The 23957-nt window shown below is 43.2% G+C and overlaps 1 protein-coding gene across 7 annotated transcripts in view; it reads right to left on the bottom strand.

The window, feature by feature from the left end:
• Positions 1 to 16410, bottom strand: part of LOC130273676 (uncharacterized) — a 92585-nt gene extending 76175 nt beyond the window's left edge. The window contains exons 1-5 of one of the 7 annotated variants that reach the window (XM_056520866.1): positions 16015 to 16165; positions 11173 to 11244; positions 8589 to 8683; positions 5207 to 5458; positions 775 to 849 (exon numbers count right to left, since the gene is read on the bottom strand). In XM_056520866.1, the coding sequence (XP_056376841.1) occupies positions 775 to 813 (39 nt within the window). In that variant the 5' untranslated portion in view covers positions 814 to 849; positions 5207 to 5458; positions 8589 to 8683; positions 11173 to 11244; positions 16015 to 16165. Of the gene's footprint in view, positions 1 to 774; positions 850 to 2646; positions 2757 to 3721; positions 3882 to 4869; positions 4926 to 5206; positions 5459 to 8588; positions 8684 to 11172; positions 11245 to 16014; positions 16166 to 16390 lie in introns of those variants that run through there. The other 6 variants (XM_056520865.1, XM_056520869.1, XM_056520867.1 and 3 more) reach the window with 6 other exon arrangements.
• Between the last annotated feature and the right edge of the window lie 7547 nt (positions 16411 to 23957).

Below are 23957 nucleotides of genomic sequence, written 5' to 3'. Positions count from 1 at the left end.
ATGTTACTATGTTTGGCGGCTCTTTACATCAGGAAGGTAAGGCTTCAGGATTTGGCAATGTTAGTAAGCACTATAGTAAATTAATGGTGCAATGACAAAGAATGTGCACTGTTGCTCCATATACTTATAGGACAACCGACCTCGAGCAGTTGGACCCCCACCAATCACCTAGTCATTCCCAATCCTGTGGATAAGTTTTAATCTTGAGAGAACCCAATTTAATGGTTATTCTAATTACTGAGATGCGAGAGCGGAGATGTCCGAACATAAAAATTCATACAAGCAACGAAAAACTTGGCACTCAATTTTTAGAATAGGTGAATATTATTTGCAGTCCTAAATACAAATATATGGACCTATTGCTGGGAAGGACAGTGCAGATAGGTAGAATCCTCCAATTGCAGGGAAACAAACAACTGTAAAGCAACCGATAGCCGCTAGGAAAAGTGACTATAAGCCGCACTACAGCACGCTTGTTTTATGGCAATTGGCCTATTCTACCTATCTACACCATTCTGCGCAGCAATCTGGATTTCTGATAATGGTCCGATTAGAACTGAAACATCAATAAATATATTTAGGGTAACAAATAAAATTCTCATATATACTGAAAATGGAGTGCCAAGTTTTTTGTACCAATTATCAAGGATTGAGATTGTACTTGAACACCATCACAATGAGTGCCGTATTTATAAAAATTCTGTCATATTTTAAAAATTTAAATAAAAAACAGTTCAACAAGATCAATAAAAATTAAGAAAAATATAAACTTACCTCACAAACAAAGAGTGGTTTATTCTGTTCCGCACTCATTTCTATTCAGTCCCCAGCTTTCCCGCTAAGGAATGGCTGAAAGACAAACATGAAACAAACCACATTAGCACGGAAGGTTTTTCAGTATCTCCACATAGTTTTTTTTCCCCAATTATTCATTTGACGTATTTGTTCACAACAGGTGAATGCTTAAATAACAGGAAATGTAATTTGCATTTGAAAATCACTGATAATTAAGTAGTAAGCTGCAATGCAGAACACAGCCTGTGATCAAGAATGGCAGTGTAAGCAACAAAGGAGACCCGGAATTGAAGGGGAAAAAAAAAAATTTGCTTTAAAACCGTAGCAAATAAAACCTAGTTATCGTAGTGACTAAACTATTTTCCATATTTATATTAAAGGGAGTCTGTCACTTAGGGCTGCCTACAGTCCAATCTGCAGGCAGCATGCTATAGAGCAGGAGTTGCTTAAAAGATTTATATATAGGTTTGTGGGAAAGGTTCCAGTATAACTTGTCATTTATTCCTGTAAACCTCTGCTTATTCTAGGCTAAGTAGTTAAGTGGGTGGTCCTACTCTGTGATTGACAGCTCTCTAGTTGCACACTTATACATATATAGCTGTCAATCACAGTTATCCTGAAACTTTTCCCACAAAATTTAAATGGGCACTGTCAGATACCAAAACTTTTGATATGTTGTAAAGCATACAAAACCAATAGGTTGTGCAATTGCTTTCATTAAAAAAATTTCTGTATTTCATACTGAAAAACCCAGTCAAACAACTGCCCCCCCCCCCCTGCCTGCTTGGACACATACTAATCCTGCTGTGTCCATGCATCATCACCTATGTCATGGACACACTTCCTTGATTGACAGCTGTGAGCGCAGGGCGCACAGCTGAAGGATAAATCCTCCCACTGTCATCTTGTGTCCCACTATTGTGAGTGAGGACAAGCTGAGAGTTGTGGTTTTGCTAATGCTAGGGGAGATGTGAGCAGACAGCATACTGAGGGAGGGGGCGTAGACCTGCACAGTGAGGCCACGCCCCCTCCCTTTGAGAGGAATTCAGACTAGTGAGCTAAATTAAAAGTGTAATAAAAAAAAATATAAAGGTGCTAGACACACAAAAATTAGATGTACATGGTCAGGATTAGGTACTGAGTGAAATATAAAAAAAAAAATTTAGTTGGATCTGAAGGGTATGCTTTAACCCCTTAAGGACTGAGCCCTTTTTTACCTTAAGGACTGAGCCCTTTTTTGCAATTCTGACCACTGTCACTTTATGCATTAATAACTCTAAGATGCTTTACCGATTATTCTGATTCCGAGACAGTTTTTTCGTGACATATTCTACTTTATTTTAGTGGTAAATTTTCATCGCTACTTGCAACCTTTCTTTGTGAAAAATCCCAAAATTTCATGAAAATTTTGCATTTTTCTAACTTTGAAATTCTCTGCTTGTAAGGAAAATGGATATTCCAAATACATTTTATATTGATTCACAAATACAATCTGTCTACTTTATGTTGGCATCATAAAATGGACATATTTTTACTTTTTGAAAAAATTAGAGCGCTTCAAAGTATAGCAGCAATTTTCAAAATTTTGATCAAAATTGCAAAATCTGAAGGGACAGATGTTACAGAACTACAACTCCCAGCATGCCTGGGCAGTCTAGGCATGCTGAGAGTTGTAGTTTTGCAACATCTGGAGGGCTACCGTTTGGGCACCGCTGTAATAGTGGTCTCCAAACTGTGACCCTCCAGATGTTGCAAAACTACAACTCCCTTTGGCAACCACTGGAAGGGCAGCAGTAAATATCGCTTTACTGCCACCTCCCCCCCCCCCCCCCCCCACCGTCGCTTCCCTACCTGCGCCACTGATCTCCGCTGCTGTCACCGATTATCGGCAGTCCCCACAGCATCTTCTCCTCAGCTACCGGCCGCCATCTTCTTCTCCTGTTCTGCCCGACATCCAGGGGTGGGCAGAGCGGGGGGGGGGGGGGGGGTTCCATGGCAACCCCCAGTCTTCCACTGCCATTGGCCAGCATTCATTGCTGACCTAATGGCAGGGGATAGGAGGAGATCGCAGCACTGCATCCTATCCCTCAGGATGATCGGGGCTGTCACTGACAGCTCCGATCTTCCCTATTTTCCGGGCAATCGGGTCACCAGAGACCCGATCAGCCTGGAAATAGCAGAAAATCCTGCGATTTCCTGCGATCTCTGACATGGGGGGGTCTCAGGACCCCCCTAGGAGATGTGCCGGGATGCCTAGCAGAAGGACTGTGGTTGCACATTATTAGGGTATGTTCACACTGAATTTACTTGAGTAATTATGCTCGCTTATTCCTCTCCAATTCATTCAGCAGTGCCAAATCCCATTGAATTGAATAGAATTCCGCTCCTCAGTTCACACTGAGGAATTTCTGCAAGCGGAATTCCGTTCCGCATGAGGAATGAACATGTTCTTTCTTCATGCGGAATCCGCGTCTATATTCCCATAGACCGCAATGTTAAATTATTTTTTTCGCCGAACAAGTTTTCAGGTGAAAAAAAAAATAAAAATACATTGGTAGTTGTAGTACAGCAAAAAAATAAATAAATACAAAAATAAACAGTTTCCTCCAATACTCCGCACAGAAAATCCGTGTCAATTCCATGCTGAAAAAAAACAAAAAACGGAGAATTCTGCAGCGGAATTTTTAAGCGAGAATTCCATTCCTCAGTGTGAACAAACCCTAACAGCGCTGTGTGATCTACATGCATTAATCTTGGAGAGCAGAAACTGATAGAGAAAGCCACATTCAGCAGTCTACAACTAGCTGCTCATATGTACTGTAGCTTACTGCCAGCAGAGGACTATAACAGAAGTGTGCACAATGCAGGCAAGACTAATATACTATCCATTTAAAGGAAATCTGTCATCAATGTCACCTGCACTAACCTGTTGGTACAGGTGTGTAAAGAGAAGGATAAGGATTGATGATAAAATATTGTCATACTTATTGTAGGACCAAAAAGAAATCACTATGTTAAATGGAATAATAACATGGCAATGTGGCCACCATTTTGTATGAGTTCTCAGAACGCCTAAGTGGAGTCATAGGGGGAGATTTATCAAAACCTGTGCAAAGGAGAAGTTGCCCAGTTGCCCATAGCAACCAGTCAGATAACTACTTTCATTTTGCAGAGGCCCTGTTAAAAATGAAAGAAGCGATCTGATTGGTTGCTAGGGGCAACTGGGCAGCTTTTCCTCTGGACAGATTTTGATAAATCTCCCCCATAGTATCTCTCTAGAAATGTGTATTCCTGTCAATGTTTGAAAAAGTCAGAGACGTGTAAATAGGAACTAGGGGTTTGACCAACAAATTAGACAATGGTTTATTGACAGTGATTTACCAAACAATGACAAGTCTCAGATGAAAGTCCTAGAGAGTAAAACGTATTGTCTGTACACAATGAGTGGTCTGCTCTACACACCTGGATACAGGCATGTGTGCGTGTGTGTTTAACAATGGATTGTATTTGCATTCTACAATGATTCCTCAACTTACAATGGCCTCAACATACAATCGTTTCAACATACAATGGTCTTTTCTGGACCATTGTAACTTGAAACCAGACTCAACATACAATGTACAGACAGTCCAGATCTGTGAAACGTGTCACAACTGGAGGAACTGACCAATCAGAATGGGCATTTTGCTGGTAAATCACCTCTATTACTGAAGTACAAGCACTGAATGGCTGTCTGGTAGCGCCCCCTACGGTACAGGGAGGAACTAAAAGTTCTGTACTATTCCTTACTAGAGATGAGCGAACTTACAGTAAATTCGATTCGTCACGAACTTCTCGGCTCAGCAGTTGATGACTTATCCTGCGTAAATTAGTTCAGCCTTCAGGTGCTCCAGTGGGCTGGAAAAGGTGGATACATTCCTAGGAAAGAGTCTCCTAGGACTGTATCCACCTTTTCCAGCCCACGGGAGCACCTGAAAGCTGAACTAATTTATGCAGGAAAAGTCATCAACTGCCGAGCCGAGAAGTTCGTGACGAATCGAATTTACTGTAAGTTCGCTCATCTCTATTCCTTACCTTGGACTCCTTTGGACACCAAGTAAGGGTGGCTCCATTTGGGACACTGTGTGTACTGTATAGGACCCTGAAGAAGCTCCTGTCCTCTACATAAACCATTGTTTCCCAACCAGGGTGCCTCCAGCTGTTGCAAAACTACAACTCCCAGCATGCCCGGACAGCCAACGGCTGTCCGGGCATGCTGGGAGTTGTAGTTTTGCAACAGCTGGAGGCACACTGGTTGGGAAAAACTGACATAGACAGTGATTTACAGCTTCCAGCAGCTATTTCTTACTTTTATATGTAAGGACTTACTTTATCTGTATTAGTTATCTACTTATTTTTCTTTAATCCTCACCTTTTCCTACTTTTTGGATGACATTTTGGTAGCTTCAGAACCAATTACCAAGTTTCTATAGAGTTATGGTCTCAACATACAATGGTTTCAACATACAATGGTCGCCCTGGAACCAATTCATATTGTAACTTGAGGGACCACTGTATTTATCTGTATCTCTGGCCATCTTTTTGGGATGCCTGAGAAGTATCAATGGCATTGTAGTACAAGGATGTTGATGTGTATACAGGTGGCCACAATATTCCTTTACATCTATAACACAATTATAGTAAACCATTAGCTGTGACGTCATTTAACTAGACATGTGACTAGCCCTGATCTCCATACACACACACACCAGTCATCATTGGATAATATGATATTTGTTGGGTGGATCTTTAAAGGGGTACTCCCGTGGAAAAACATTTTTTTAAATCAACTGGTGGCAGAAAGTTAAACAGATTTGTAAATCACTTCTATTAAAAAATCTTAATTCTTCCAGTACTTTTTAGGGGCTGTATACTAAAGAGAAATCCAAAAAAGAAATGAATTTCCTCTGATGTCATGACCACAGTGCTCTCTGCTGACCTCTGCTGTCCATTTTAGGAACTGTCCAGAGCAGGAGAAAATCCCCATAGCAAACATATGCTTCTCTGGACAGTTCCTAAAATGGACAGCAGAGGTCAGCAGAGAGCACTGTGGTCATGACATAAGAGGAAATGCATTTCTTTTTTGGATTTCTCTTTAGTATACAGCCCCTAAAAAGTACTGGAAGGATTAAGATTTTTTTAATAGAAGTGATTTACAAATCTGTTTAACTTTCTGGCACCAGTTGATATAAAAAAAAAAAGTTTTCCACGGGAGTACCCCTTTAAGGCAGAAAAGAAGCTAAAAGCAGGTGTAAGGAGCACAGGGGGAGGACTGACAAATAACAGAGACACAGACACACAGACTGCAGAACACATCCTCATCACAGAAGTTCCTAGAGGCTACCTGAAGGGGCAGAGCCATGAAGAACCAGGGAGAGAGCTAGATCCAGTAAGCCCATCCTTCTCTGATAACCGGTTATGACTACAGGCTTTCCCATGGACCCCAGGCAGCCATCTTTCATCCAGAAGTACACAGGTTTCTTATTTGATTAAGTTACCTCATTTTTAATGCGGACAGAATTATGTGATGTATAGTAGCAGACCTGGCTTATATATAACCTCAATTATGAGTTGTAATAGTAGTTTATAAGCCACACCCCCTTCTACTGCAGATTAATGGGGCACGTCTTATTGTGAGCAATGCAATGATCATATTGCATATTAGCATAGTCTGATGGGATCCTAGTCTGCTACAACACATGACATAATAATTTCCACGAGGAAACTTAATTTAAGTCTTCCTAATTAGTAGCGTACTATAAATTGTATATTTAGTACCGTATCTTACCAGAGATAGTTGTGGTTAGAACTGGGCGGGGTTTACTCACATTTTATACATGTGAAATGCCCATACGATATCATGTAATCTGATGATCTCTATGCAAAGTAATATATTGATATCTGAACTAACCTACTACTGTTTTTATTACTCTTATGTTCATCAATTGTAACCAATAAATGTACATATTTTTATAACTGCGTTATTATTTTATTATATTGCAAAAGTCACTTCTACGGCTACTTCAAAGAACTCATGTATGGGAAAATAGTCGGGCCCAGATATGGTGAATTGCATAGTTTGTATATTTTTGGCAATTCATAACGGTCATAATATTCTTCATATTTTTGTTGACCATAATTCATAAATGAGTTATTAACCCCGACAATAACTTACCTATTCTGATCCGTCACTCTGTCCATTATCCTCCTTATTCGGGCAGCAGGTTATGCTTCTGCTTCCTCACTCGGCCTCGCTGCAAGCAGGCTTGAAGAAGCAGCAGCAAATGACGTCTGCATGCTCCTGGAGCGCCACCATGCATCAAGCCTGCCTCTCGAATATTGAGGATAAGGGCCGAACAGGGTGAAGGATCAGGAATAAGTATCATTATCATAAGTGTCATGTGCACTACCAACCTGTACCAACAGGTTACTGTGGGTGATACTAAAGAAATGCTTCTTCTTCTTCCTTAAAAAAGCACTGCAGGAAGTTTTGTTTATAAAGGTCAGCATAGGCCATTATTTGAAAAAAAATTTAGAGGTTCTTTTGCATGCCTTGTGCTTACATGTTTTAGTTGATGTAGCAGGCATGGGATTTTAGCCATACTAATTCCTAATTCCTGTCTATATTTCCCGTGAATCCTCTTGCTTCGCAGAAAGAGGGGGTGGTGCAATTTACTTAAAGGAGATATCCAGTGCTGAAAAACGTATCCCCTATCCTGAGGATAGGGGATAAGCTTCAGATCGCGGGGGGTCCGAGCGCTGGGGCCCCACGCGATCTCCTGTACGGGGCCCGGCAGCCCGCAGGTAGGGGCCGTGCTGACCATTGCACGAAGCAGCGGCTGACACGCCCCCTCAATACAACTCTATAGCAGAGCCAGAGAGCCGTCTTCGGCAATCTCCAGCTCTGCCATAGCGATGTATTGAGGGGGCATGTCGGCCGCTTGTGGTCGACACTCGCTATATGGCCAGCAAGCCGGGGCCTCGTACAAAAGATCGCAGGGTGGGGGGGGGGGGGGGGGTTTAAAGGGGGTCGGGAGTTGGGGGGGGGGGGGTTGCCCGCAGTCGGACCCCCCGCAAACTGAAACATATTCCCTATCCTTAGGATAGGGGATACGTTTTTCATCACTGGACTACCCCTTTAATGAAACAAACCTAATCACAATCCTAAACTGCTGAGTTGTGGGTTGGTTTAGGCTGTGTTCACACATTGCATTTTTGAACATGTGAATGCAGCCTCAGGTAAGGTGTAAAACTGCTATATATACTGATTCCAAAGAGATTATAGCAGCAGAATACAGATAGAGCTGGGTGGGGAGGGGTCTGGGAGCCACCAGGAGAGTCTGAGAGGTTATGATGTCATCCTGTAGTTCAAATGTAGTCATCTGATCCAGGACAGACCACTCCTCACACATAAAGCACTCTGATTTTCTGTGGGACAGACTTGTGATTGTATGACCCAGTTACAGTAATGGAATGCATTTATACTTCATTTTTGAAGGAATATTGATGTTCCATCATACAGAGGCCAATAGGACAATGGACCTGGACACTATTTCAAGCCAACCCGCACTCCAGGAAAAACAGTTAATTGAATCAGATTTTTTTTTTAAAAGTCAGAAGACACATGATATAATAGCGCTGTGCTAACACCAACAGGTTTCCAGACTATCCTGGCTCATAGCCCCTTTAATACACCCCAGCAGAAAACCATTAAAATAATAGTTTGTTTCAATATATTCACAGAAAATACCTACCAGTAATAGTTGAACCACTGAGCTGCTCTTTCCAGCACAAGTAGAATATTGCTCTGACGGTAGCTTATACTCAGCAGCTAAATGGTAAAGGTCAGCTGCAGGGAAAAGAGGGTGCATAATATAAAATTAATTCATGTATCTTTGAAAATTATTTGCAAATCCAACAAAAAATATGGGGATCATTTCTGCATTTCTGATAAATTCTATATCAAAAAGTTTAGCATGAAACAGGGCATGGCTTTCTTATACAGAGGCAGTGGGTTTAAAGAAAAAACAGATAATTGAAAAGCCGGAAAATTATACAAATTTTAGTACTAATTTTTCTCCGCTCAACTCCTCTAAAATAACAGACACCTGATAGGCCCCATTGACGTCAATAGGATCCATCAGGACCCGTTTTGCAAAGGGCCCTTTTGGCTTTGTTGTTTGGTGCTGAACGGACCACAATGATGGTGTGAACTTACTGTTCTACAAACTCTGCATAAAACAGTACAAGTAAATGTAAGAAACTTTATGAGTTATTAGAAAAGAATGTTTCTATGTCCACTTATCTGGTGTGTATCTACTCTGTTCTCCATCCTACACTAATCATTCAATCTGAAAAAAACACTTATGTAGCCCATGAGAGATTTCCCTCCATGGTGCAGCCATTTCTCATTCTCTCCATTTCAGGAGCAAGGCAAAGGCTGAGACATCTAGTAGTAGTAGTAGTAGTAGTAGTAGTAGTAGTAGTAGTAGTAGTAGTAGTAGTAGTGCACAAACAGGATTTCCTTTCCACATCACGATTTTACCATCCGATTAACAGAGAGTAAAATCGGACAATATTGGATTACCTGAAATTGTATACAATCGTAATCTAAATATTTGTTTGGCATCCGATTTAAAATCATATCCAAAAATAGTATTGCAGAAGATTTCACCGATTTTAACAAAAAAATCTTGAAGAATTTTGAAGTTTCTAGCACTTTCCGGAGTATTCTGAGACTACTGCGCATGTTTAAAAAAAAAAAAAAAATTTGTGTGTGATAAATCTGATGAAATCGCACCGTCAGACGATTTACGATTTACATAGGTTATAATGATAAAAGAAATCGGACACGATTTTGATCCGATTTTGAATCTGGGCAAAAAATAATGGTCAACCAGGATTTTACCCCCGATCTAAAAACGTACAAATTAGGGATTGACCGATTATCGGTATGGCAGATATTATCGGCCGATAATCACGATTTTGGGCATTATCGGTATCAGCAATTACCTTGCCGATAAGCCGATAATGGCCCGCCCCCACAGCACCGTGACCGCCCCCCCCCCCCCCAACCCACCGCACGGCGACCAAACCCCCCGGCCCCCGCAACGCACCCCCCACCGCACCGCCCCGGCCCCATTGCCTCCACCATCCCCGGTTTTATAAATACCTGTTCCCGGGGCCCACACTACTTCTTGCTCCTGCTGCGTCCTGCGTTACGCTGTGCTCAATGACGAGTGACGTGACGTGCGCGACGTGACGTCACCGTCAGTGCGCACAGTGGACGCCATCGGAGCCAGATGTAGAGTGGACCCCGGGAACAGGTAATTATAAAACCGGGGATGGGGGAGGCAATGGGGCCGGGGCGATGCGGCTGGTCGGGGGCGGTCGCGGTGGGGCTGTCGCGGTGTGGTGGGTTGGGGAGCGGTGGCGGTGATAGGACTCAGGACCACCGGACAGGCAGGGGGAGAGAAGCGGGTGGCGGCAGCGGCGGCCTATGGCACCGCAAAAGCCACTCAGTGCATTGATTTAAAGCGCCCGCTTTAAATCAATGATGTGCAGCGGTGTCGCGGGGGGGATAAATAGCCGATAACTTATACTGATATTCCGGTATAAGTTATCGGCTATTGGCCCTAACCTCCACCGATTATCGGTATCGGCCCTAAAAAAACAATATCGGTCGATCCCTAGTACAAATTCAGATGCGGATTAAAACTGATGCATGTGTTGGAAATGATTACTTAATGGAAGTCAATGGATACGACTTGGCATGCAGATTTGTACAATATGAAGGTAAAAAAAATCTTGAGAAAAAGTAGGATGGTAAAAACGTGATGTGAATGCACCCTTACTTCTATGGCCACTCACAGCACAGCACATACTCCTCTCTGCCATTGTGTTGGTGAGAGTGTTATGAACTGAACAGGCTGGCGCTGTGCTAGACTTAAATTTACACAGTACACTACTATAAATGATATGTGAAGGGAGAAGGGTAACTATTGCGCTGGCTTTGCAAGGTACTATGTGAGAAGAAATTAGAGATGAGCGAAGTTACAGTGATTCGATTTGTCACAAACTTCTCAGCTCGGCAGTTGCTGACTTTAGCCTGCATACATTAGTTCAGCTTTCAGGTGCTCTGGTGGATACAGTCCTAGGAGAGAGAGTCTCCAGCCCACCGGAGCACCTGAAAGCTGAACTAATTTATGCAGGCTAAAGTCAGCAACTGCCGAGCCGAGAAGTTTGTGACGATGCAAGGGACAGCTATCCAGAGATTTATGGGTGGTGAGGACAAGAAAGCCTTGAATCACCTTCTCCAGTGTGGAGGGTAGTACTCACATTTTTGATAAAAGTAGAGTTCCCAGTGTCCAGACCTCCAGAGATCAGACATTTATGGCATATCCAATAGACCTGTAATAAATGGTAAGAGGGGTATAAGTCCTCATTGCACATTGCTTACATATCAGCATCTCAGGAGAGAGCGGCCATAAAAAATATGGCTGTGGAGACATGCTGGGTAGGGTGTTATCATTGGTGAATGCAGGGTACAGACAGGAGTGCAGGGTACAGAAAGTAGAGAGGCGCCTCCGATAACTACTCCAGTGACCATCCGTGACTCCCTTCTCTTTCAGTTCAGGTGCGTCTGTCACTGTGATTAGTATATACGTTGGTCGGCACTACCGTTGGGGGTGGTGCACATGGTGGATCAGGTCTAGTAACAGTGTAAATAAAGCGCTAGGACTCACCAAGTATATTCAGGGATAAGGAGATTTATTGCATATTCTTTAAACCAAACAGGACAGAGGAAGGCTACCACCGAAACGCGTCCTGTTTGATTTAAAGGAAGCTCCTTATTCTAGGCGAGTGCTGGGACATTATTTACACTGTCACCGTGATTGGCACAGAACGCAGTCTCCAGTTCCTACACTACTCTACAGCGGCCGCCGGCCAGTGAACATTAACCCCTTAACGACATTAAATGTAAATGTACATCTTGGTGCACTGGTGCAAAAAGGAAACCCTTCAAAAGTTGCGGTTTTCTTGTCAATTTCCCCACAAATATTTTTTGGTTGCGCCGTACATTTTATGGTAGAATAAAAGGTGTCATTACAAAGTACAATTGGCCACATAAAAAACAAGCCCTTATATAGGTCTGAAGAGGGAAAAACAAATAAGTTATGGCTCTTAGAAGGCGAGGAAGAAAAGCAAAAATGCAAAAAAAAGCAAAAAGGCATGCCAGCCACAGATCTTTTTATGCAGAGAGCCTGGGCACCATGCGGAACATCGCAGAGGGTCCCAGTGGTCGGACCCCCCGGGATCTGACACTTATACCTTATACTTAGAATAGGGGATAAATTGTTATGTCCCAGAGTGGACATCACTGTTTATTTAAGGGGTACTCTGGAGGCAAACCAAGTTTTTCTAATCAACTGATGCCAGAAAGTTAAACAGATTTGCAAATTACTTCTATATAAAAATCTTAATCCTTTCAGTACTTATTAGCTGCTGTATAGTTCTTTTCTGTTTGACCACAGTGCTCTCTGCTGCCACCTCTGTCCATATCAGGAACTGTCCAGAGTAGGAGAGGTTTGCTATGGGGATTTCTTGACAGAGGGGTCAGCAGAGAGCACTGTGGTCAGACTGAAAAGAACAACTCAACTTCCTCTGTAGTATACAGCAGCTGATAAGTACTGGAAGGATTCAGATTGTTATATAGAAGTAAAATTACAATTCTGTCTAACTTTCTGGCATCAGTTGATTAGAAAAAAAATTAGAGATATATAGGGCAGGGTTCACCTTCCCTGTGATACCTTCTAAATCTGGCCCGTGCGACTTTGGAGAGACATTTCACAAAAAGGTCCCCATTAATTAGTGACCACAGCACAAAGGGGAGATTTATCAAAACCTGTGTAGAGGAAGAGTGCTGCAGTTTCCCATGGCAACCAGATTGCTTCTTTCATTTTTCACAGGTCTCTATAAAGATAAAAGAAGCAATCTGATTGGTTGCCACAGGCAATTGCACCTCTCTCTCTCTCTACACAGGTTTTGATAAATCTCCCCCAAAGTGCTCTGAATAAGAAAGGTATAAAGTCTAAATGACATGTCACAGAAAAAAATGCACTTTTCACAACACAAAAAGATTGTCCAAATCCAATAATAAATTCCCCCCATTGGTCCGCCATTATTGTATTAGTCAGTCGGAATGGTAGTCATGGTGTGGCAGTATTTGTCCCTCACTGGTAACACAGCTAGCAGTGTGCACATATTTCACTTTGTTTGGAAGTTCTCACCATTTTTGTTTTTTGTACTGATACTATTGGTCTCAGTATACAGGATTTGGTCAGTAACAGTATAATGGTAATAAATATAGTGATAATATAACACTGATATTATTGGTCAGTATAATAGATTTGTAAAGTATAACTGGAGCTACCTCTGAGTGTGCACACACACTATTCCTCTATATACCACAATGTGATCACACAATGACTGATACAGGAACATCCTCAGCAATAAACACTACTCCTCTGAATGTAATTTCACAGTGATACACACAGTACTCCTCTATATACCACAATCTCATCAAAACAACCGACACATGGACTCCTCTGCAGTGTGCACACACACAAACACACACACTACTCCTCTATATACAATGTGATCACGCAATGATCCATACAGGAACAGTAGTACACACACTCCTCCTCTGTATATAACAATGTGATCACACAATGACTGATACAGGAACATCCTCAGCAGTGTACACATACTACTCCTCTGAATGTGACTGATAAAGGAACATCCTCAGCAGTACACACAGTACTCCTCTATATACCACAATCTGATCACAACAACCGACACATGGACATCCTCTGCAGTGTGCACACACTACTCCTCTGTATACAATGTGATCACACAATGACTGATACAGGAACATCCTCAGCAATAAACACATACTACTCCTCTGAATGTGATTGATACAGGAACATCCTCAGCAGTACACACAGTACTCCTCTGTATACAATGTGATCACACAATGACAGATACAGGAACATCCTCAGCAGTACACACACTACTCCTCTGTATACAATGTGATCACACAATGACAGATACAGGAACAGTAGTACACACACTCCTCCTCTGTATATAACAATGTAATCACACAATGGCTGATACAGGAACATCCTCAGCAGTGCGCGCGCACACGAACACACACACACACTACTCCTCTGTATACAATGTGATCACACAATGACCCATACAGGAACAGCAGCATACACACTCCTCCTCTTTATATAACAATGTGATCACACAATGACTGATACAGGAACATCCTCAGCAGTACACACAGTACTCCTTTATTTACCACAATCTGATCACAACAACCGACACATGGACATCCTCTGCAGTGTATACACACTACTCCTCTGTATACAATGTGATCACACAATGACCCATACAGGAACAGCAGTATACACACTCCTCCTCTGTATACAACAACGTAATCACACAATGGCAAATACAGGAACATCCTCAGCAGTGTACGTACGTACACACACACTACTCCTCTGTATACAATGTGATCACACAATGACCGATACAGAAATATCCTCAGCAGCGTACACACACTACTCCTCTATATACAATGTGATCACACAATGATCCATACAGGAACAGTAGTACACACACTCCTCCTCTGTATATAACAATGTGATCACACAATGACTGATACAGGAACATCCTCAGCAGTGTACACATACTACTCCTCTGAATGTGACTGATAAAGGAACATCCTCAGCAGTACACACAGTACTCCTCTATATACCACAATCTGATCACAACAACCGACACATGGACATCCTCTGCAGTGTGCACACACTACTCCTCTGTATACAATGTGATCACACAATGACCGATACAGGAACATCCTCAGCAGTGTACACACACACTACTCCTCTGTATATAACAATGTGATCACACAATGACCGATACAGGAACATCCTCAGCAGTGCGCACACACACACACACACACACACACACACACACACTACTCCTCTGTATACAATGTGATCACACAATGACCCATACAGGAACAGCAGTATACACACACTCCTCCTCTGTATATAACAATGTGATCACACAATGACCGATACAGGAACATCCTCAGCAGTGCACACACACACTCCTCCTCTGTATATAACAATGTAATCACACAATGACCAATACAGGAACATCCTCAGCAGTGTACACATACTACTCCTCTGTATACAACTAAACACACACACACTACTCTTCTGTATACAACACACACACACTACTCCTCTGTATACAACACACACACACTACTCCTCTGTATACAACACACACACACTACTCCTCTGTATACAACACACACACACACTACTCCTCTGTATACAACACACACACACACTACTCCTCTGTATACAACACACACACACACTACTCCTCTGTATACAACACACACACACACTACTCCTCTGTATACAACACACACACACTACTCCTCTGTATACAACACACACACACTACTCCTCTGTATACAACACACACACACACTACTCTTCTGTATACAACACACACTACTCTTCTGTATACAACACACACTACTCTTCTGTATACAACACACACTACTCTTCTGTATACAACACACACTACTCCTCTGTATACAACACACACACTACTCCTCTGTATACAACACACTACTCCTCTGTATACAACACACACTACTCTTCTGTATACAACACACACACACTACTCCTCTGTATACAACACACACACACTACTCCTCTGTATACAACACACACTACTCCTCTGTATACAACACACACTACTACTCTATATACAATGTGGTTACACAATGATCGATACACACTACTCTGTATACCACAATCTGATCACATAATGACCAATACAGGAACATCCTCAGCAGTGTACACACACACACTACTCCTCTGTATACAATGTAATGACACAATGACCCATACAGGAACATCCTCAGCAGTGTACACACACTACTCCTCTGTATACAACTAAACACACACACACACTACTCTTCTGTATACAACACACACACACTACTCCTCTGTATACAACACACACTACTCCTCTGTATACAACAACTAACCACCTGATCCTCCTTACTTCCCAGATTCTCCTCACCTCAATGTTTATCATTCGTCCACAGTCCATGCAACCTGTGTCGTCACTTCTGGTATGTGACGTCACAGAGATGCGGAAGGCAGCGGCTTGATCAGTGCGCAGACGCAGTAGAGCGAAGATCCGGGTAAAAATCTGCAATGGATCTGGAAGAGCTACAGCGCGCGCTAGACAGGGACACGTTGCCATGGTGACCTAAGAAAAAAGCTTCTCAGCGAAGCTACTGGTTCTTAAAGGGACCCAGGTCACATATTATAGCGCCGCCAAATTCCACAGCGCTCTACAAGGGATCTGTGCTTCAGTTGTTAAATGGAAGTGTGACTGGGATCTGTTCTATAATCTGCTTCTTATTGACTTTTGATTTAGCCTTTACATTTACCTGCTGCTTTTCAAGTAAAATACAACCCCCTATATGCGGCTTTTCTGACGCTCGGAGGAGACATACTGCATATTGGGATAACTGGCTGCAGTACTCGGCACTATCACTGGGTGGCAGTATACTTCTAGCACTCATAGGCTGGGTTCACATGGCAGAATTTCCTCTTCGAAAATCATCCTGATCAGGACCTTCTATTGATGTCAATGGGGCTTTACATTTCTCAAGGATTCCATTTAGAGTTTCCACATGGAAATTCTGCTTGGATCTGCCTCATATTACTTGTGTGCCAGGATTTTTACATGGAGAAGTAGAGGAAATTCAGTGAGGGAATTCTGCCATGTAAACCCAGCCATAGGCTAAGTTCACACAGCCGAAAATGTGCATAATGCCTGCCCAAAAAACAGGGAAGGATGTCCCGCACATTTGCATGTTGCAGAGGTGCTAGGACTGCTTGGAAATGCACCATCTTCATAGATGGCAATGAAATTAATGGGATTCTGCTGCAGCAGAATTTCCAACCAAATATTTCCGCAGAATACCACTCGGAAATTCTGCCATGTAAAAATTGCCATACACAGCAATGACTCTTTTAAGCCTATATTTTTAGGGTAGGGTCACACAGCGAATCTGCAGATGCGCTATTGGCAGTCACAGAGGGAACGCAGAGCGAGGTTCCTGCTGCGACCAGGTAGCTCTGTGTGTCAGCTCATGACTGCCGGCAGGAAATCTGTCGCTATGAGCAGACACACAGAGCTGCAGGGAGCCCGCTCTGTTGCAGCTTTGTGTCTGTTGACAGCGCATCTGGAGCGTCAAATACACCGGAGATGCGCTGTGTGTGACTCCACCCTTAAAGGAGATCTGTAGTGCAATATAACGTATCCCCTATCCGAAAGATAGGGGATAAGTTATAGATAGCGGGGGGTCCGAGCGCTGGGGCCCCCCAGGATCTCCTGGACGGGGCCGCAGCAGTATGCTGGAAAGGGGCGTTCCGTCCCCGCATGACGGGGTGGGTGACACGCTGGGGACGGAACTTCACTTCCTGCAGACTGCCGCGGCCCCGTCCATGAGATCCCGTGGGGCCCCAGCGCTCGGACTCCCCACGATCTATAACTTATCCCATATCCTTTGTATATTGGATAAATTATTTTGCGCTGGAATACTCCTTTAATGTGTTTTTTTTAGCTCAAAATTGGTCAGCATTTTTATTTTGGGCTGTTACATGCAGGTTTCAGTACATGCATTTTGGTTGCATTTTTTCCTGTGGCTTTTTACCCACAAATCATGTGATTCAATGATTTCCTTTTGGATCACATGAATTGTAAGGTAAAAAGTGGCCACAGATTAATGCAGCACACATTTAGGTTGGGCTTACACATCACACAGGGTAGAATTTAGTAAAAATGGCATTTAGTCGACCAGTCTTATTTAACCTCTTAAGGACCCAGGGCGTATGGATACGCCCTCACACCCTGGGCCTTAAGGACCCAGGGCGTACTAGTACGCCCTTACGTTTTCCGGTCTCTGCCGCGCGCCGGGCAGAGATCAGAACCGGATGCCTGCTGAAATCCTTCAGCAGGCATCCAGGGCAAACGCCGAGGGGGGCCATGTAGGCCCCCCATGTCAGCGATTGCCGCAAATCGCAAGGGAAATCGCCCTTGCGATCTGCGGCGATACCGGGCTGATCGGGTCTCTGGGACCCGACCGCCCGGTAATTTGGCATGATCCCGGCTGTCACAGACAGCCAGGACCATGCTAAAGCACAGGAGCGAGGTGGCAAGCCTGCCACCTCCTCCGATCCCCTGCGATCTGTCGGTTAGTTAACCGACCAATCGCAGGGGGGGGGGGGTGGTTACTTCCGCCCGGCCCCTGAAAATCCGGAGAGGACGGGAGGAAGACCGGAGGACGCGGTGGGGGACGGGGGAGTGCTGGGGACCGGCCCCGGTACTTACCTCGTCCCTGAAGACCCGGATCCCTGCGATGAAGACGGCGGCGACAGGTGAGTAGATCTTCAGCCGCGGTCGGGCCCTTTACAGCAATGCACGTCGCCGTAAAGCGACATGCATTGCTGTATTGGGACCCTGTAAACTACAACTCCCAGCATGCCCAGACAGCCCTTGGCGTCTGGGCATGCTGGGAGTTGCAGTTTTGCAACATCTGGAGGTCCACAGTTTGGAGACCACTGTGCCCTTCCAGATGTTGCAAAACTACACATCCTCAGCATGCCCTTACTGTCCAGGCATGCTGGGAGTTGTAGTTCTGTAACATCTGGCCCTTCAGATGTTGCAGAACTACAACTCCCAGCATGCCTGGACAGTAAGGGCATACTGGGAGTTGTAGTTTTGCAACATCTGGAAGGGCACAGATTGAGAACCACTGTATTAGTGGTCTGCAAACTGTAGTCCTCCAGATGTTGCAAAACTACAACTCCAAGCATGCTGGGAGTTGTAGTTCGGCAACATCTGGCTCTAAAGATGTTGCCGAACTACTACTCCAAGCATGTTTGAGAATGCTGAGAGTTGTGGTTTTGCAACAACTGGAGGCACACTGGTTGGGAAACATTGTCTGTTTCCTAACTCAGTGTTTCCCAACCTGTGTGCCTCCAGCTGTTGCAAAACTATAACTACCAGCATGCACTGATAGACTGTGCATGCTGGGAGTTGTAGTTTTGCAACAGCTGGAGGTCCCCCCTGTGAATGTACAGGGTACTTTCACATGGGCAGGGGCTTACAGTGAGTATCAGGCTGCAAGTTTGCGATGCAGCAAATTTTGCGTGGCAGCTCAAACTCGCTGTAATCCCCCGCCCGTGTGACTGTACCCTAAAAACACTACACTACACTACACTAACACAAAATAAAATAAAAAGTAAAAAACACTACATATACACATACCCCTACACAGCCCCCCTCCCCTCCCCAATAAAAATGAAAAACGTCTGGTACGCCACTGTTTCCAAAATGGAGCCTCCAGCTGTTGCAAAACAACAACTCCCAGTATTGCTGGACAGCCGTTGACTGTCCAAGCATGCTGGGAGTTTTGCAACAGCTGGAGGCACCCTGTTTGGGAATCACTGGCGTAGAATACCCCTATGTCCACCCCTATGCAAATCCCTAATTTAGGCCTTAAATGCACATGGCGCTCTCACTTTGGAGCCCTGTCGTATTTCAAGGCAACAGTATAGGGCCACCTATGGGGTATCGCCGTACTCGGGAGAAATTGCCTTACAAATTTTGGGAGGCTTTTTCTCCTTTCACCCCTTATGAAAATGTGAAGTTGGGGTCTACACCAGCATGTTAGTGTAAAAAAATAAATTTTTTACACTAACATGCTGGTGTTGCCCTATACTTTTCATTTTGACAAGAGGTAAAAGGGAAAAAAGCCCCCAAAATTTGTAATGCAATTTCTCCCGACTACGGAGATACCCCATATGTGGGCGCAAAGTGCTCTGGGGGCGCACAACAAGGCCCAGAAGGTAGAGTGCGCCATGTACATTTGAGGTGATTTGCACAGGGGTGGCTGATTGTTACAGCGGTTTTGACAAACGCAAAAAAAACTAAACCCCACATGTGACCCCATTTCGGAAACTACACCCCTCACGGAATGTAATGAGGGGTGCAGTGAGAATTTACCCCCCACTGGTGTCTTACAGATCTTTGGAACAGTGGGCTGTGCAAATTAAAAATGTTGTACAGACCACTCTTCCAAAGATCTGACAGACACCAGTGGGGGTAAATGCTCACTGTACCCCTTGTTACGTTCCTCAAGGGGTCTAGTTTCCAAAATGGTATGCCATGTGGGGGTTATTTTGCTGTCCTGGCACCATAGGGGCTTCCTAAATGCGAAGTGCCCCCGGAGCAAAATTTGCTCTCAAAAAGCCAAATATGACTCCTTCTCTTCTGAGCATTGTAGTTCGCTCGTAGTGCACTTCAGGTCAACTTATGGGGTACCTCCATACTCAGAAGAGATGGGGTTTCAAATTTTGGGGGGTATTTTTTGCTATTAACCCTTGCAAAAATGTGAAATTTGGGGGGAAACACCCATTTTAATGACATTTTTTTTTTTTTTTAACGTATGCAAAAGTCGTGAAACCCGTGTGGGGTATTAAGGCTCACTTTATTCCTTGTTACGTTCCTCAAGGGGTCTAGTTTCCAAAATGATATGCCATGTGGGTATTTTTTGCTGTCCTGGCACCATAGGGGCTTCCTATATGGGACATGCCCCGAGCAAAATTTGCTCTCAAAAAGCCAAATATGACTCCTTCTCTTCTGAGCATTGTAGTTCGCTCGTAGTGCACTTCAGGTCAACTTATGGGGTACCTCCATACTCAGAAGAGATGGGGTTACAAATTTTGGGGGGTATTTTCTGCTATTAACCCTTGCAAAAATGTGAAATTTGGGGGGAATCACACATTTTAGTGAAATTTTATTTTTTTACATATGCAAAAGTCGTGAAACACATGTGGGGTATTAAGGCTCACTTAATTCATTGTTACGTTCCTCAAGGGGTCTTGTTTCCAAAATGGTATGCCATGTGTTTTTTTTTTTTTGCTGTTCTGGCACCATAGGGGCTTCCTGAATGCAACATGCCCCCCAAAAACCATTTCAGAAAAACGTACTCTCCAAAATCCGCTTGTCACTCCTTCGGTTCTGAGCCCTCTACTGCGCCCGCCGAACACTTTACGTAGACATATAAGGTATCTGCTTACTCGAGAGAAATTGGGCTACAAATATAAGTATACATTTTCTCCTTTTACCCCTCGTAAAAATAAAAAAATTGGGTCTACAAGAATATGCGAGTGTAAAAAATGAAGATTGTGAATTTTCTCCTTCACTTTCCTGCTATTCCTGTGAAACACCTAAAGGGTTAAAAGGCTGACCGAATATCATTTTGTATACTTTGGGGGGTATTTCTAAGATGAAGACCCTTCAAATCCACTTCAAACCTGAACTGGTCCCTGAAAAATAGTGAGTTTGGAAATTTTGTGAAAAATTGGAAAATTGCTGCTGAACTTTGAAGCCCTCTGGTGTCTTTCAAAAGTAAAAACTCATCAATTTTATGATGCAAACATAAAGTAGACATATTGTATATGTGAAAAAAAAATTAAAATATTTTGAATATCCATTTTCCTTACAAACAAAGAGCTTCAAAGTTAGAAAAATGCAAAATTTTCAAATTTTTCATAAAATTTTCAAATTTTTCACCAAGAAAGGATGCAAGTTACAATTTTTTTTTACCACTTTGTTAAAGTAGAATATGTCATGAAAAAACAATCTCGGAATCAGATTGATAACTAAAAGCATTCCAGAGTTATTAATGTTTAAAGTGACAGTGGTCAGATGTTCAAAAAATGGCCGGGTCCTAAGGTGTAAAATGGCTGGGTCCTTAAGAGGTTAAAGGGATATTCCAGGAAAAAAAATATTTTTATATATCAACTGGCTCAAGAAAGTTAAACAGATTTGTAAATTACTTCTATTAAAAAATCTTAATCCTTCCAATAATTATCAGCTGCTGAAGTTGAATTGTTCTTTTCTGTCTGACAACAGTGCCCTCTGCTGACATCTCTGCTTGCCTCGGGAACTGCGCAGAGAAGAAGAGGTTTGCTATGGGGCTTTGCACATAAACGTAGAACATTAAAGGGGGATCTACGCGGTGCCCCTAGTATCGGTTGTTCCATCCAGCATAAATAATATGAAATATAGGACTACCAGTGTCCAGGATGTGCTCTATAAAACTTAACTTTTAATGTCAAATTAAAGATATTAACAAGTGTCTAGTGTTATGACAAAAGTATGATTATCTCGGTCTAATAAAAGACATTAACAAGGTGTGTCCGGGACTCTGCAGGGCCCAGCCAGTCCCGAGTCACCTCTCACTAGAGGGTGCAGTTTAGTTGCACACCTATAGAGTATAGTAATCAAATAACCCAACGCGTTTCTGCTCGCTTGTATATAGCGGGCGTCCTCAGGGGGTATAGACAAAAGAATAAATCAATGACCGAGAGGATATGATATGTATATTCAGTCATCCATATCCAACAACTGTTAAGAGAAAGGTACATCTCTATATATGCAAAATAGAGGAGTCAATTAAGTATGCAATGACATCCATAGCATAAAGTATAAATGCTATCCCCACTCCCTCCCTATAGACAGTTAGGATCGGCCCTCCCTCTCCCCCCCCCCCCCCCTATCCAACCTTACCTTACCTTCACCCCCTATTTTGAGGGTTATTTTACAACCATTAGTAGTATTACCACTTACCGTGGGGTGGTCTGGATTCTTGCCTCCATTTCATCTTCTGTATATTTACTAATCATAGCCCCAGTAAGGGGTTTTGATATCTATTTACAATCACAAATGATCCTAATACCCCGATTGTGGGATGTCCATAGATACACCAATCTTGGATCAGAACAATGCATCTTTGATAGCATTGTCCCTACACCAGGTTCATTTGCATATTGACCCCCTCTGTCAATTGCGACAATGACAGTTATACATGAGTGACAGTCAGCTATGCCTCGGTTTCTCGCCATCTATAGTCTGTATCCAGAATAATTGAATTCCTCCATTCCTTACCTGTTCTTCTACTGTTTAATTAATACGCCTACAGACATCGGCATCTGTTACTTGACAATGACAGCGCGGCGTGTCTTTGTTTACATGCGATCGCACGCCCCTTTTGGCGTCATAGGGGCGGTGCGCGCCGCGCTGCATATAAGCAGAATAGCCGACGGATATGACGTCAGACGCCTTCGCTCCCCACACGAGGAGAGAGCGGCCGGACAACTCCGGCTCCCGCTGATAGCGGGACTGCGCCTGCATACAGTTTACAGTTCGGCTAACCGTGAGTAATTATACACTATCAGTGTATAGTGTGGGGCTTTCTTTTCAGGTCCGTTCCCTCAAAATGGTCTTTTTTTCTCTTATAGGTGGACCTGGTTTATGCCGACTGCATCATATCTCTGTGTGCATAAGTGACCCTAGGGACAGCTTTCTTCTTCCCCACAGGAATAAACACCTTGCATACATTATATCTTGCAGGTTTTATTAGGGATAGAAATTTTTTTCAGGCTCCTGGGTCACTGTATTTATTTATACTTTATGCTATGGATGTCATTGCATACTTAATTGACTCCTCTATTTTGCATATATAGAGATGTACCTTTCTCTTAACAGTTGTTGGATATGGATGACTGAATATACATATCATATCCTCTGTCATTGATTTATTCTTTTGTCTATACCCCCTGAGGACGCCCGCTATATACAAGCGAGCAGAAACGCGTTGGGTTATTTGATTACTATACTCTATAGGTGTGCAACTAAACTGCACCCTCTAGTGAGAGGTGACTCGGGACTGGCTGGGCCCTGCAGAGTCCGGGACACACCTTGTTAATGTCTTTTATTAGACCGAGATAATCATACTTTTGTCATAACACTAGACACTTGTTAATATCTTTAATTTGACATTAAAAGTTAAGTTTTATAGAGCACATCCTGGACACTGGTAGTCCTATATTTCCTATGGGGCTTTGCTTCTACTCTGGACAGTTCCCGAGACAGATGTC

The sequence above is a fragment of the Hyla sarda genome, chromosome 5, assembly GCF_029499605.1.
Source record: "Hyla sarda isolate aHylSar1 chromosome 5, aHylSar1.hap1, whole genome shotgun sequence".
Taxonomy (NCBI): Eukaryota; Metazoa; Chordata; class Amphibia; order Anura; family Hylidae; genus Hyla; species Hyla sarda.
The sequence above is the reverse complement of the archived record's forward strand: the minus strand, read 5'-3'. Positions and strand labels throughout refer to the sequence as shown.